The sequence below is a fragment of the Pseudophryne corroboree genome, chromosome 6, assembly GCF_028390025.1.
Source record: "Pseudophryne corroboree isolate aPseCor3 chromosome 6, aPseCor3.hap2, whole genome shotgun sequence".
Classification (NCBI taxonomy): domain Eukaryota; kingdom Metazoa; phylum Chordata; class Amphibia; order Anura; family Myobatrachidae; genus Pseudophryne; species Pseudophryne corroboree.
Genome location: NC_086449.1, coordinates 150,844,027 through 150,859,918, shown reverse-complemented (window position 1 = coordinate 150,859,918; position 15,892 = coordinate 150,844,027). Strand labels below are relative to the sequence as shown.

The 15,892-nt window shown below is 47.4% G+C and overlaps 1 protein-coding gene across 5 annotated transcripts in view; it reads right to left on the bottom strand.

Moving 5' to 3' along the window:
* Window positions 1-15,892, bottom strand: part of GPAT2 (glycerol-3-phosphate acyltransferase 2, mitochondrial) — a 264,394-nt gene that overhangs the window by 26,046 nt on the left and 222,456 nt on the right. For all 5 annotated transcript variants that reach the window (XM_063932035.1, XM_063932036.1, XM_063932033.1 and 2 more), the window contains exons 19-20: window positions 8,519-8,639; window positions 8,172-8,243 (exon numbers count right to left, since the gene is read on the bottom strand). In XM_063932035.1, the coding sequence (XP_063788105.1) occupies window positions 8,172-8,243; window positions 8,519-8,639 (193 nt within the window). The remainder of the gene's footprint in view (window positions 1-8,171; window positions 8,244-8,518; window positions 8,640-15,892) is intronic.

The window sequence follows — 15,892 nt, the reverse complement described above, 5'->3', positions numbered from 1 at the left end:
TCACGAGCCCCCGCTGTGAGGTCAAGGTAGTGCCGGCTAACTGCGGCTATACAGCCTTCGATCGCTACCGCCAGCCAAACGGATGACGTCCTCCGCTGTGAGGTTTCTCATTTAACTAACATCCCGTCTATGACTGACAGCTTTCACGCCAGCGATTTCAAAATACCAGCGGGGCCGCTCCACATTCATCACCAGAGGCAACAATCACATTTCTTTTATTTCACCACGTGCATTTGTACATAGGACCCTGCAGCATTATCCAGGAACCAGCACGGTGGTAACTATTACGGCTTGTATGCCTCAAGTAACTTTTAATTATTGCGGAGCAATACCATTTAATGTTACACTGGGACGCTAGTGTTTTTATTGGTAATCAATAATTTAAAGAGAGCTGTGTCCTTGTTTGAATTCACATACATTTATATTGCATGCTGTCATAACCAGCACAATATTACTTTCTATTGTGTATAGAAGTTGCAACATATGTTTCTTTTTAACCTACTTTCATGTATCCATTGCTTCTTTAGCTGTGTTTCTGTTTGATATAATATTTTGATAAAAATATTTGTTATTTAAATTGAGTTGCATTTAGTCAATTATTCACCCTGCTAGACTGCACTTAATTAACCAATTAATTAATTAACCAAATACAAGTGATTCTTGGAGCGCAGAGCATCCTTTTTCTTTTGGAAGAACACTGACAAGGCCGAAATCTGGACCTTGATTGATCCCAATCGGAGGCCCGCCTCCACACCAGCCTGCAGAAAATGGAGAAAACGTCCCAACTGAAACTCTTCCGTAGGAGCCTTCTTGGATTCACACCAAGACACATATTTTCTCCAGATACGGTGGTAATGTTTCGACGTTACTCCTTTCCTGGCGTGAATAAGGGTGGGGATGACTTCCTTGGGAATACCCTTTCGGGCTAGGATCCGGAGCTCAACAGCCATGCCGTCAAACGTAGCCGCGGTAAGTCTTGATACACGCACGGCCCCTGCTGCAGCAGGTTCTCGCGAAGAGGAAGAGGCCGAGGATCTTCTATGAGCAACTCCTGAAGACCTGGGTACCAAGCTCTCCTTGGCCAGTCTGGGGCAATGAAGATTGCTCGAACTCTTGTTCTTATTATGATACTGAGCACTTTTGGGATCAGCGGAAGTGGAGGGAAGACATACACCGACCGGAACACCCACTGGGCCACTAGCGTATCCACTGCTATTGCTTGAGGGTCTCTCGACCTGGAACAATATTTCTGAAACTTCTTGTTGAGACGAGATGCCATCATGTCTACTTGAGGAACTCCCCAAAGACTTGTCACCTCTGCGAAGACTTCTTGGTGGAGGCCCCATTCTCCTGGATGGAGATCGTGTCTGCTGAGGAAGTCTGCTTCCCAGTTGTCCACTCCCGGAATGAAAATTGCCGACAGAGCCTTTACATGTCTTTCTACCCAGAGGAGGATCTTTGTCACCTCTGCCATTGCCGCTCTGCTTTTCGTTCCGCCCTGCCTGTTTATGTACGCGACTGCTATTACATTGTCCGACTGGATCTGCACGGGATGATCTTGAAGAAGATGTACCGCTTGTTGAAGGCCGTTGTAAATGGCTCTCAATTCCAGCATGTTTATGTGTAGGCAGGCTTCCTGACTTGACCATTTTCCTTGGAAGCTTTCTCCCCGAGTGACAGCTCCCCAGCCTCGGAGACTTGCATCCGTGGTTACCAGGACCCAGTCCTGAATCCCGAATCTGCGTCCCTCTAGCAGGTGAGAGCCGTGTAACCACCACAAGAGTGAAATCCTGGCTTTCGACGACATGATTATCTTTCGGTGCATGTGTAAGTGGGAACCCGACCACTTGTCCAACAGGTCCCACTGGAAAACTGGCATGGAACCTGCCAAACTGTATGGCCTCGTAGGCCGCCACCATCTTTCCCAACAACCGAATGCACTGATGGATCGACACACTTGTTGGCTTCAATATCTGTTTTACCATTCTCTGGATTTCCAGAGCCTATTCCACCGGAAGAAAAACTCTCTGAACTTCTGTGTCCAGGATCATCCCGAGAAAAGACAATCTTGTCGTCTGTTCCAACTGTGGCTTTGGATAATTTATGATCCAACCGTGTTGTTGGAGTATTGACAGGGAGAGTGTGATGTTTTGTAACAACTGCTCCCTGGATCTCGCCTTTATCAGGAGATCGTCTAGATAAGGAATTATATTGACTCCTTTTTGACGCAGGAGAACCATCATCTCTGCCATCACCTTGGTGAATACCCTCGGCGCCGTGAAGTGACCGAAAGGTAACGTCTGGAATTGGTAATGGCAATCCTGAACCGCGAATCTCAGATAAGCCTGGTGAGGAGGATAAATGGGAACATGCAGGTAAGCATCCTTTATGTCTACAGACACCATGTAGTCCCCCTCCTCCAGACTGGAAATCACTGCCCTCGGTGATTCCATTTTGAACTTGAATCGTTTCAAGTAGAGATTCAGATTTTTTAGGTTTAGGATTGGTCTGACCGAGCCGTCCGGCTTTGGAACTACAAAAAGGCTTGAATAAAACCCCTCCCCTTGTTGTGACAAAGGTACCAGGACTATGACCTGATCCTGACATAATTTTTGGATTGCCGCTGTTACTGCTTCCCTTTCCGGAAGAGAAGCTGGCAAGGTCGATTTGAAAAATCTGCATGGGGGAACGTCTTGAAACTCCAGCTTGTAACCCTGGGACACTATTTGAAACACCCAGGGATCCAGGCCAGACAGAATCCAACCTTGGCTGAACAGTTTGAGACGTGCCCCCACCCGAGGAAAGGAGCCCCAGCGTCATACTGAAGATTTGGCAGAAGTAGAGGTAGACTTCTGCTCCTGGGAACCTGAAACCGCTGTGGACTTCTTTCCCTTTCCCCTACCTGCAAAGAAGGGGGAACCTCTCGCTTTTTTTGTATTTATTGGGCTGAAAGGACTGCATGTGAGGGTGATATGTCTTTTTTGCCGGTGCAGGCGCAGAGGGCAAAAATGTCGACTTACCTGCGGTATCCGCCGAGACTAACGCAACCAGTCCATCGCCAAATAAGGCCTCACCTTTATATGGGAGAGCCTCCATATTTCTTTTAGAATCTGCATCCGCGTTCCACTGGCGGATCCACAACGCCCGCCGAGCCGATACTGCCATGGTAGCGGCTTGTGAACTCAAGAGTCCAATATCTTTCATCGCTTCTAGCATGTGTGCGGCAGCGTCCTTGATATTCCCTAACTTAAGGAGTATCTCATCTTTATCAATCGTGTCAATTTCTGATGACACGCTTTCTGACCATTTTTCAATAGCGCGACTCACCCACGCACAAGCAATTGTGGGCCTGAGCAGCGTACCATTGGCAACATAAATGGATTTCAATGTAGTTTCCATCTTTCGGTCTGCCGGCTCTTTTAGTGAAGCCGTGCCAGGTGCAGGGAGAATTACCTTCTTTGTCAACCTGGACAGTGCACTGTCTAACACAGGGGGTGACTCCCATTTATCCCTGCCCTCCATCGGGAAAGGATAAGCTATCTGAATTCTCTTGGGAATACGAATTTCTTTTCGGGATTCACCCACATCTCTTCAAAGATGTGGGAAGGAGGGAAAGTGACCTTGGATTTCTTTTCTTTATAGAAATAAGCCTTCTCTTGAGGTACAGGAGTGGCTTCCGTGACTTCCAGAACTTCCCTTATAGCTACAATCATATATTGTATATTTTTTGCCAATTTATGATCTATTTCTCTGGCGTCCCTATCGTCGACACAAGAATCAGTGTCCATGTCGGTATCAGTATTCACAATATTCGCAAATGGTCTCTTATGTGACCCAGAGGAGTTGCCTGCGGATGGAAGAACAGAGCCCTGAAAAATCACATCTTCCACAGATTTTCTCCAGCACTCAGCATGAGATTCAGACTTATCTAATCTCCTATTGATATGATGCATACTATCACGTATTTCTTTCACCCATGCAGGCTCTTGGTGTGCCGGCAGCGCCACCACACTACAACTCTGTGTCCCTAAAATGGTTTCCTCCGGGGAGGAACTCCCTGCCTCAGACATGTCACACACGCGTACAACACCCACACAGACACACTGGGACTTATAGGTGACAGACCCACAGTAAAATCTGTCAGAGGGATACAGTTTAGGAGCAGCCAGTTCCCAACCCCAGCGCCAGTATCTAATGCCTGTGAACACAGAATGCCCACTGACATGCAGCGCTTTTTAAACAGTAAAACACACTAGTAAAGCACCAAAACCAAAAACCAAAACCGCTTGTGCCCCCCCTTGTTATGCTCCACTTCTGACTTGTAGTCAGAAGTGGAGGAGGACCAGCGTTGTCTCTGCAGCCTGAGGAGAGAGAAAATGGCGCTGAGCAGTGTGCTGGCTGCCTGAGGAAGAAGCTCCGCCCCCGCAATGGCGCGTTTTTACCTCAGAGACTTTGCATAATATTTATACTGGCAGGGGTAGGGCTGTGCCTGGGCATCTTATGCCCCCTTTTTGCCAGTTTATATAGGTATTTTGCTGCCCAGTGTGGGCAGCAATGGCGCACAGCGCTCCCGCCAACCACGCTGTACCTCAGCCATCACTTTTCTTGATAGAAGATCTGTCTTCTTCTACTCGCCTGTCTTCTGACTTCTGCCTCTGTGAGGGGGGTGACGGCGTGCTGTGGGAGTGAGCATCTAGACACGGCTAGCGTTCAGTACCCTTCAGGAGCAAATTATTACCACACCTTGTAAGAAGCAGAAATATGGTCTCAGCCACACATTCCAATGGGATGCCTTTTGCTCCATATAGGTACATACTGTATGAAGCACACAGAAGAGAGATAAAGAGAAAAATGGTGATATATGAAAGGCAGGCCTGCTGTCCAGTTGGTAATATAAGGTATAAGTGCAGGTCAAAAAAAGTCAAAGTTTGTTAGTTAGGGGATGGTGCATATTAGGCAATGACATTGCTTTTGCAGACATGCGGATCTGCCATATACCACAAGCTACAAACCACTGTGCAGTGTTACACAAAAGATCACCCATAAGGGAGCTTTGAGGGAATGTCTGAAGATGGCAAAACTGGACTGCGGTCTGAGGATGCAGTAACAGAGGAAGGGGGCAGAATGGGAGGCATCTTGAAGGCAGGTGTGAGAGTAGGTAACCTAAGTGAAGCAGAAGCATTGGATTCTCAAAGGAATCGAAAACCAGTGAAGCAGCTGGGAAAGGGAGGAGGCTGACACAGAGCGATAAGAAAGGACAGAGATAGCAGCAGCATTCATGATGGATTGAAGTGAGGAAATTGTAAGGGGGAGGCTAAAGAGGAGTAGTTTACAGTAGTCAATGTGTGCAAGGATTAGGCTCTTAGGGGATAATTCCAAGTTGATCGCAGCAGGATTTTTGTTAGCAGTTTGGGCAAAACCATGTGCACTGCAGAGGAGGCAGATTTAACATGTGCAGATTTGGGTGTGGTGTGTTCAATCTGCAATCTAATTTGCAGTGTAAAAATAAAGCAGACAGTATTTACCCTGCACAGAAATAAAATAACCCACCCAAATCTAACTCTTTCTGCACATGTTATATCTGCCTCCCCTGCAGTGCACACGGTTTTGCCCAACTGCTAACAAAAATCCTGCTGCGATCAACTTGGAATTACCCCCTTAGTGGCACAGGGTGAGAAAGGGCCTGATCTTAAGAGATGTTACGGAAGTGAAATTAGCAAGTTTGGGAACTTTTCAATTTGACCGAGAAAGGACAGGAGGAGTCAGGGATATAGACTTTGGGAATGGCCGGGAGGGGGAAGACAAATTCTTTTATGGATGTGATTTAGAGAGGCTGGAAGAGACACGAATTAGGACTGAGGGAGAGGCGAGTTTCAGCAGCATAAAAGGTGGATATGGAGACCAAAAGTGCTGAGGAATTTTGTAAGTGAGGAGGTATAAAGGCAGAAGAGGAGGGTCCCAAGGACGGAACTTTGGGGGAATTCGACAAGTATGGCAAGAAAGGGGGTAGGGAACAGACATTAAAGGAGGATGTGGTTAAGAAGAATGAGAGAAGAGACTGCTGGCATTGACAGTCAATAGGATATTGGCAACCTCAGTAGACGAGAACATGGACTTCAATATTAATGTTCTTTACAACCCAAACTATAAGCCAAAGGAAGAGAGAACAAGCAATACTTAGAGAAGAATGAAATCCAGCCAGACAAAATTCAGTCAATATTTGTCTAACTGTAACAGGTTATTGGCTTTGACACCCTAAAGACTTTGTTATACCGCTAAAAATCCATTGTGAGAGAGAAGTATTTTCTGGGGATCAGGAAGGAGGATCCTGTTAGATCAGGGTACCACCCCAACATCAATTAAACCACCAAGGACAAAGTAGATATCTCACCCTGACAGTGCGGTTTCCATGCAGAGAAATTAGGAGAACTTGTACAGCATGTGTATTAATAATTATTAAAAAGCTTTATTTCTGTCTCTTCTGCATAAAAAAACACAAGACGGATAATACAGCGTCCTATCTCTTAGTGTCTATAGCATGCAACGAAGAAGGGGAGGCATTGATGTCAGCTTTCTCCACTGAATACAACATAAGCCTGTATGCAGTAGCCTGCGAGTTGCAGGAAACTGCGCGATTCTGGTGATTTAGCCCTTAAAGTGGCAATAATTTAAAACGCAAAACCAGGTTGGTTTTGCCTTTAAATTATTTCTGCTTGAAATCTATGTGAAGTGAGCCATCCATGGACAACAGGAGACGAGGGAAATAGGTTACATTTATTAGTTCAATCTGTGTCTTGGATGGATTTCTCCATGTAGTAAACCACGAAATCCTAAAGACATGGCCTCTTGTGGGTAATTGAGAAGACTGCTGATAACTATGCTCTAGAACAGGCCTGGCCAACCTGTGGCTCTCCGGATGTTCTGAAACTACACATCCCAGCATGCCCTGCTGCAGATTTAGCATGGCCTAAAAGTAATACTGTGGCAGGGCATGCTGGGATTTGTAGTTTCTCAACAGCTGGAGAGCCACCGGTTGGCCAGGCCTGCTCTAGAAGAGAACTGGATTCTCGGTCACACGACTAAAGAGATACCAATTCAATTTCCTACATTGTGATAAATGTCGCACTGTATTATATGCATGCAAATTATCACTGAGGAGCTATGAAGCCATGTATAGAAATAAGCCCATGAGATTACTTCACATATGTATTTAATTTACAGAAGATATATTACACCTTATAACAAATAAGTGTTCCTGATGATGACGAAATCACTAAGCACTGATAATACATGGAGAGTTCCCACATAGGGGCGGATGCAGCACTGACTGTAGGCAGAGCAGTCTATACATGCTCCATAATAGAGCGTATACAAGTATGGGCACATAGCTCAGAGGCGTCACCGGGTGTGGTGACACCCGATGCGCGCCCCTGATCTCCTGCCGCGTTCGTGGCAAAAAGGGGCGTGGTATTGTACTTAGGGGGCGTGGCTTCGCGGGGATCCCGGAATCGTCACTCTGGGGGCGTGCCCAGCATCTCCGGAGATGCTGGGCTTCCCCCAGAGCCAGTCTCCGTCCGCTGTCGGCTCCTCTTCTGTGACAGGAGCCGGGTGCTGTAGGAGACTTTCTCACTGCAGCACCTGGTTCCTGTCAGTGCAGAGGAGCTGACATTTGGTGTCACCCTCCTGCAGGCGTCACACCCGGGTGCGGGCCGCACCCCCCGCACCCGCTTTGTGACGCCACTGACATAGCTGTATGCATTTCAATAATATCTGCATTCAGAAAAAGTTTAACTGGACTCTAACAGGAGGTTCTCATGTAAGCAACGTTCAGTCTGGATGTTGGATATAAGTGAAAATACAAATGCACAATTATAAGAACAACTAAGCACATATCTAGTGAGCAATATTTGTGTATTTCAAAAACCAAGAACCCCTGTATTACGTTTTGCTTTTTGGAAATAAAAAACCTGTTTATTTCACTTTTATATTGTGAAGTGAACATAGAATTTAACTGCAGATAAGAACCACTTAGCCCAACTAGTCTGCCCCTTTTTTAACCCAGTTGTTACTTCAAACCCTAACAATGTAAATCTCATCAGTCCTTGTCCCTTTCTTATAAAGGCATTAAAATTCTACACATCGGCATGGAAATAGCTGAATCAGGAACTCACCGTAGGATCCATCCTCTTCAGCTTTCTGCAGCAGGTAAGACTGCAGCCGGTTCACATAGTCGGTCTCTGTGTCTGTGGGTAAAGAAAATATGTGACTGCTTTCATACTTCTCTCCGTCCCCTCAGAACCAATGTCCCATGTGTTTCCTTGTCCTGATCTAGACTTAAATTGTGTCTTTTCAGTTGCTGGTTGCCAGTGCATATGGACAACTACAGCTCAGCGGCATCTATAGGCACAGTTTGCCCAGACATCTTCTAGTTAAGTCCACAAGATCGAAAATATCATTTATTAAAGTCCTCAATGCTCCTATATTAAGTGCCTCCTACACTTCAGTATATGTCCCATACCATGTCCACATAACTCATACTCCTGCAGGAAAATGGCAGCCCTCTCATAGGTCTTCAGCACTGGACTCAGCAGGTGACAAAGAAAGACAAAGAAGTCGGCGTGATGATCCGAGCGGCCCAACTGTTGGGGCAGAAGAAAGTGGAGCACAGACCATCAAATTATTAAACTTGACAAATTAGGAGCAATATATAATAGCCTGTGAGGTATGGGCTGAATTCTGGAGAGTGAAGGATTGCCGCTTTAAAAATACAGCTATTACATATTGCCCTAAATCTTCTAATTGGCTTTACACAACTTAAAATATAATATAGAATGTATTATTTGTAACCATTTTATATACAGCTGCATTGACTTAAACATTGCATAATCACCATATGATTAAATACGGCATACATATTTACACTGTATTATTTACCAGGACATACTCTATGCTGATAGTGTAATGGTAACATATCAGGTTGAACATTCTGATTAATTCAGTAGTTCACCCAGTGACATGCAACACTTGGGAAATACTCTACCTGTACACAAGCATGTGTGCAATGCACAATAGGTAACCATAGCATAAGTACATAGTATTGGTGGTAAAACCAAGTGCGTAGGACAGGCATGTCCAAACTGCGGCCCTCCAGCTGTTGTGAAACTACATATCCCAGCATGCCCTGACACAGTTTTGCGGTCAGAGAATGCTAAAGCTGTGTCAGGAAATACTGGGATGTGTAGTTTCTCAACAGCTGGAGGGCCACAGTTTGGACATGCCTGGCGTAGGACAAATAACAGGTTCAAGGTCAGGGCAACTGGCTGTAGCTTAAAGAAGCAAGTGGTGGCCAGCTATGCAATGTATGGGAAATACAGAGTAGCTGAAGGGGACCAGGAGCAATGATGAAATGGATAGTGCCAAGGGGAGAACAAATGGGATGAAACCCCTGCTTGCGGTATGGGTAAGAGTTGAAAAGTGAACCGAGATGGAAGTCGGTGGATTGGTAGAGGAGATTAGAGGTGAGCTATATGGTGGGCTGGTCTTGGCCATGTTAAGTTTAAAAAAGTGCTGGGACATCCAAGAGAAAATGGTAGAAAAGCAGATAAAGACACGAAGAGTGGAGTAAGAGATAGATTTAAGTGTCATTCACGTATAGAAGGTATTGGAAGCCAAAGGATCTGAAGAAATTTTCTTAGGAGGAGCATCCACCAAGGAACAGACCCTTGGTGGATGCAATGGATTGGAAGAGAGAGACACTGTAAAGGAGGGGATGGAGAGATAAGTGATGATCCATGGCAGGACAGAGGGGTCCTGATTCAGAGGTGGATTGTTTGCGCAGTTCAGCAACTAATTGAACTGCACATGCGCAAAAAGTATCACTTTTGCGTACAGAGGGCCAAATTTATATTTGTACGCAAACCCAATGGTTTATTTACAAATACGATGGTGTGGGATCTGCAGAATGGGTCCTGCGATATTGCTCACAGCCCCGTCAGTCGGAGCATGATTGACATGCTGCGGCATTTGCGGGGCGGCACCTTTCTTCAAAATGGGAGTGTGCCGTCCCTATTTTGAAGGAGTCACGAGTCCAGGCTATGCAAGATGTCTGTGTCCAGCAATCAGCCTGAGTAAGCTTGTTCGCAATGGTGATCCAACACAGCGTCCTCAGACGCAGCACTTGGATCTCGCAAATGTATGCAGGATGCATCTGTATCCTACAGCCGCCTCCTGCTGCGTTTGAATTACACAGAATTGACCAGATTGTGTTTTCTGTTGCAAGGGTAAGGCTGACATTAGTATTTGCATATTAACGCTCACACTGTACAGGCGGTGGTTGCTATTGCTAACACAGCAGCGTCCACCACTAAATCAGGCTCAGTCACAGAAGCCAATGGACTGGAGGGTGGGGACGAGGAGAGGGTGGTCCACAGTGGCAGATAGATCAAGGAGGATGAGGTGAGAGAAGTTACCTTTATATCAGGCAGTGAAAAAAATCATTGGTGACATTGGTGAGAGGAGTTTCCATGGAGGGACGAAAACTGGATGGAACGGGTCGAGAATGTGGTGGGAGGAAAGGAATGTGGTGAGTCAGACACAGGCAAACCTATCGAGGAGCTCAGAGGCAAAAGGGGGGGGGGGCGAAAGACAGGGAAATAGTACGTTCTTAAAGATGAGTGACACAATGGCTGCTTGAACGAAGTGCGGACAGAGTTGAAAAGATGAGTGAGATTAAAACAGACTTTAGGAGACAGGGAATGGGGTCACAACGTGGCCGAAATAGATTGATGAGAGGACAAGGACTTTATAATCAGTGATGGGAGAGAAGACAGAAGGCGTGGGAGGGTTGTGGTGGGATAAGAAAAAGCTGAAGGGAGATGGCATTGCACATGGCTTCAATGTTGGGACACATGTAGCCATGCTCATTTGCAACTGGGTTGTCGCGTTGTGTTTGCACGCAGTGCACCCTTACACATTGTATTGATGGGTCACTGGTGCAAATAAGCGCAGCTAGTAGTTGCCACGATGCGTATGCACGTGCATAGACATCGCAGCAACGATGAGCAGGGCTACAACTGTAGTAAAGTGAGTGGCAAAACCAAAGGCAGAGATGGGAGGAAGGTAGGGGAGAACCCGTGTGGCAGAGGTGGGAGCTGAGGGTAGCACAGAGGCGGCGTGGATTGGGAGGAGGTAAGAGATTTAAAATAAGAATTTACTCACCGGTAATTCTATTTCTCGTAGTCCGTAGTGGATGCCGGGAACTCCGTAAGGACCATGGGGAATAGCGGGCTCCGAAGGAGACTGGGCACTCTAAGAAAGAATTAGGACTACCTGGTGTGCACTGGCTCCTCCCTCTATGCCCCTCCTCCAGACCTCAGTTAGGGAAACTGTGCCCGGAAGAGCTGACACAATAAGGAAAGGATTTGGAATCCCGGGTAAGACTCATACCAGCCATACCAATCACACCGTACAACTCGTGATACTATACCCAGTGAACAGTATGAACAACAACTGAGCCTCTCGAATAGATGGCTCCAAACAATAACCCTTTAGTTAGGCAATAACTATATATAAGTATTGCAGACAATCCGCACTTGGGATGGGCGCCCAGCATCCACTACGGACTACGAGAAATAGATTTACCGGTGAGTAAATTCTTATTTTCTCTGACGTCCTAGTGGATGCTGGGAACTCCGTAAGGACCATGGGGATTATACCAAAGCTCCCAAACGGGCGGGAGAGTGCGGATGACTCTGCAGCACCGAATGAGCAAACTCAAGGTCCTCCTCAGCCAGGGTATCAAACTTGTAGAATTTTGCAAACGTGTTTGAACCCGACCAAGTAGCAGCTCGGCAAAGTTGTAAAGCAGAGACCCCTCGGGCAGCCGCCCAAGAAGAGAAGAGCCCACCTTCCTCGTGGAATGGGCTTTTACAGATTTAGGATGCGGCAGTCCAGCCGCCGAATGTGCAAGTTGAATCGTGCTACAGATCCAGCGAGCAATAGTCTGCTTTGAAGCAGGAGCACCCAGCTTGTTGGGTGCATACAGGATAAATAGCGAGTCAGTTTTTCTGACTCTAGCCGTCCTGGAAACATATATTTTCAGGGCCCTGACTACGTCCAGCAACTTGGAATCCTCCAAGTCCCGAGTAGCCGCAGGCACCACAATAGTTTGGTTCACATGAAAAGCTGATACCACCTTAGGAAGGAATTGGGAACGAGTCCTCAATTCCGCCCTATCCATATGAAAAATCAGATAAGGGCTTTTACATGACAAAGCCGCCAATTCTGATACACGCCTGGCCGACGCCAAGGCCAACAGCATGACCACCTTCCACGTGAGGTACTTTATCTCCACGGTTTTAAGTGGCTCAAACCAATGCGACTTTAGGAAATCCAACACCACGTTGAGATCCCAAGGTGCCACTGGGGGCACAAAAGGGGGCTGAATATGCAGCACTTCCTTTACAAAAGTCTGAACTTCAGGCAGTGAAGCCAGTTCTTTTTGGAAGAAAATCGACAGAGCCGAAATCTGGACCTTAATGGAACCCAATTTTAGGCCCATAGTCACCCCTGACTGTAGGAAGTGCAGAAATCGACCTAGCTGAAATTCCTCCGTTGGGGCCTTCATGGCCTCACACCAAGCAACATATTTCCGCCATATGCTGTGATAATGTTTTGCGGTCACATCTTTCCTAGCTTTAATCAGTGTAGGAATGACTTCCTCCGGAATGCCCTTTTCTTTTAGGATCCGGTGTTCAACAGCCATGCGTCAAACGCAGCCGCGGTAAGTCTTGGAACAGACAGGGCCCCTGCTGCAGCAGGTCCGGTCTGAGCGGCAGAGGCCATGGGTCCTCTGAGATCATTTCTTGAAGTTCTGGGTACCAAGCTCTTCTTGGCCAATCCGGAACCACGAGTATAGTACTTACTCCTCTCCTTCTTATTATTCTCAGTACCTTGGGTATGAGAGGCAGAGGAGGGAACACATAAACCGACTGGTACACCCACGGTGTCACACTAGAGCGTCCACAGCTATCGCCTGAGGGTCCCTTGACCTGGCGCAATATCTTTTTAGTTTTTTGTTGAGGCGGGACGCCATCATGTCCACCTGTGGCCTTTCCCAACGGTTTACAATCATTTTGAAGACTTCTGGATGAAGTCCCCACTCTCCCAGGTGGAGGTCGTGTCTGCTGAGGAAGTCTGCTTCCCAGTTGTCCACTCCCGGAATGAACACTGCCGACAGTGCTATCACGTGATTTTCCGCCCATCGGAGAATCCTTGTGGCTTCTGCCATCGCCAACCTGCTTCTTGTGCCGCCCTGTCGGTTTACATGGGCTACCGCCGTGATGTTGTCTGACTGGATCAGCACCGGCTGGTGTTGAAGCAGGGGTCTTGCCTGACTTAGGGCATTGTAAATGGCCCTTAGTTCCAGAATATTTTTGTGTAGGGAAGTCTCCTGGCTTGACCATAGTCCTTGGAAGTTTCTTCCCTGTGTGACTGCCCCCCAGCCTCGAAGGCTGGCATCCGTGGTCACCAGGACCCAGTCCTGTATGCCAAATCTGCGGCCCTCTAGAAGATGAGCACTCTGCAGCCACCACAGCAGAGACACCCTGGTCCTTGGAGACAGGGTTATCAGCCCATGCATCTGAAGATGCGATCCGGACCACTTGTCCAACAGATCCCACTGAAAGATCCTTGCATGGAACCTGCCAAATGGAATTGCTTCGTAGGAAGCTACCATCTTTCCCAGGACTCGCGTGCAGTGATGCACCGACACCTGTTTTGGTTTCAAGAGGTCTCTGACTAGAGATGACAACTCCTTGGCTTTCTCCTCCGGGAGAAACACTTTTTTCTGGTCTGTGTCCAGAACCATCCCCAGGAACAGTAGACGCGTTGTAGGAACCAGCTGCGACTTTGGAATATTCAGAATCCAGCCGTGCTGTTGTAGCACTTCCCGAGATAGTGCTACGCCGACCAACAACTGCTCCCTGGACCTCGCCTTTATAAGGAGATCGTCCAAGTACGGGATAATTAAAACTCCCTTTTTCCGAAGGAGTATCATCATTTCGGCCATTACCTTGGTAAATACCCTCGGTGCCGTGGACAGACCAAACGGCAACGTATGGAATTGGTAATGACAGTCCTGTACCACAAATCTGAGGTACTCCTGGTGAGGAGGGTAAATGGGGACATGCAGGTAAGCATCCTTGATGTCCAGTGATACTATGTAATCCCCTTCGTCCAGGCTTGCAATAACCGCCCTGAGCGATTCCATTTTGAACTTGAACCTTCTTATATAAGTGTTCAAGGATTTCAAATTTAAAATGGGTCTCACCGAACCATCCGGTTTCGGTACCACAAACATTGTGGAATAGTAACCCCGTCCTTGTTGAAGGAGGGTTACCTTGATTATCACCTGCTGAGAATACAGCTTGTGAATCGCCTCCAGCACTGCCTCCCTGTCTGGGGGAGCTGTTGGCAAGGCTGATTTGAGGAAACGGCGAGGGGGAGACGTCTCGAATTCCAGCTTGTACCCCTGAGATACCACTTGTAGAATCCAGGGATCCACCCGTGAGCGAGCCCACTGGTCGCTGAAGTTCCGGAGACGGGCCCCCACCGCACCTGGCTCCGCCTGTGGAGCCCCAGCGTCATGCGGTGGACTTAGAGGAAGCGGGAGAGGACTTTTGTTCTTGGGAAGTGACTGTATGGTGCAGCTTTTTCCCTCTACCTCTGCCTCTGGGCAGAAAGGACGCGCCTTTAACTCGCTTGCCTTTCTGGGGCCGAAAGGACTGTACCTGATAATACGGTGCTTTCTTTGGCTGTGAGGGAACATGGGGTAAAAATGTCGACTTCCCAGCTGTTGCTGTGGAAACGAGGTCCGAGAGACCGTCCCCAAACAATTCCTCACCTTTGTAAGGCAAAACCTCCATGTGCCTTTTAGAATCTGCATCACCTGTCCACTGCCGAGTCCACAATCCTCTCCTGGCAGAAATGGACATTGCATTAATTCTAGATGCCAGCCGGCAAATATCCCTCTGTGCATCTCTCATGTATAAGACTGCGTCTTTAATATGCTCTATGGTTAGCAATATAGTGTCCCTGTCGAGGGTATCAATGTTATCAGACAGGGAATCTGACCACGCAGCAGCAGCACTGCACATCCATGCTGAAGCAATAGCCGGTCTCAGTATAATACCCGAGTGTGTATATACAGACTTCAGGATAGCCTCCTGCTTTCTATCCGCAGGCTCCTTTAAGGCGGCCGTATCCTGAGACGGTAGTGCCACCTTCTTTGACAAGCGTGTGAGCGCTTTATCCACCCTAGGGGATGTCTCCCAACGTATCCTGTCCTCTGGCGGGAAAGGGTACGCCATTAGCAACTTTTTAGAAATCACTAATTTCTTATCGGGGGAAGCCCACGCTTCTTCACACACATCATTCAACTCATCAGATGGGGGAAAAACCACTGGTTGCTTTTTCTCCCCAAACATAATACCCTTTTTTGTGGTACCTGGGTTAATGTCAGAAATGTGCAACACATTTTTCATTGCCGTAATCGTGTAACGGGTGGCTCTGTTGGAATGTACACTAGTCTCATCGTCGTCGACACTGGAGTCAGTATCCGTGTCGACATCTGTGTCAGCCATCTGAGGTAGTGGGCGTTTTTGAGCCCCTGATGGCTTTTGAGACGCCTGGGCAGGCACGGGCTGAGAAGCCGGCTGTCCCACATCTGCTATGTCGTCAAACCTTTTATGTAAGGAGTTGACACTGTCGCGTAATTCCTTCCACATATCCATCCACTCAGGTATCGACCCCGCAGGGGGTGACATAACATTTATCAGCACCTGCTCCGCCTCCACATAAGCCTCCTCATCAAACATGTCGACACAGCCGTACC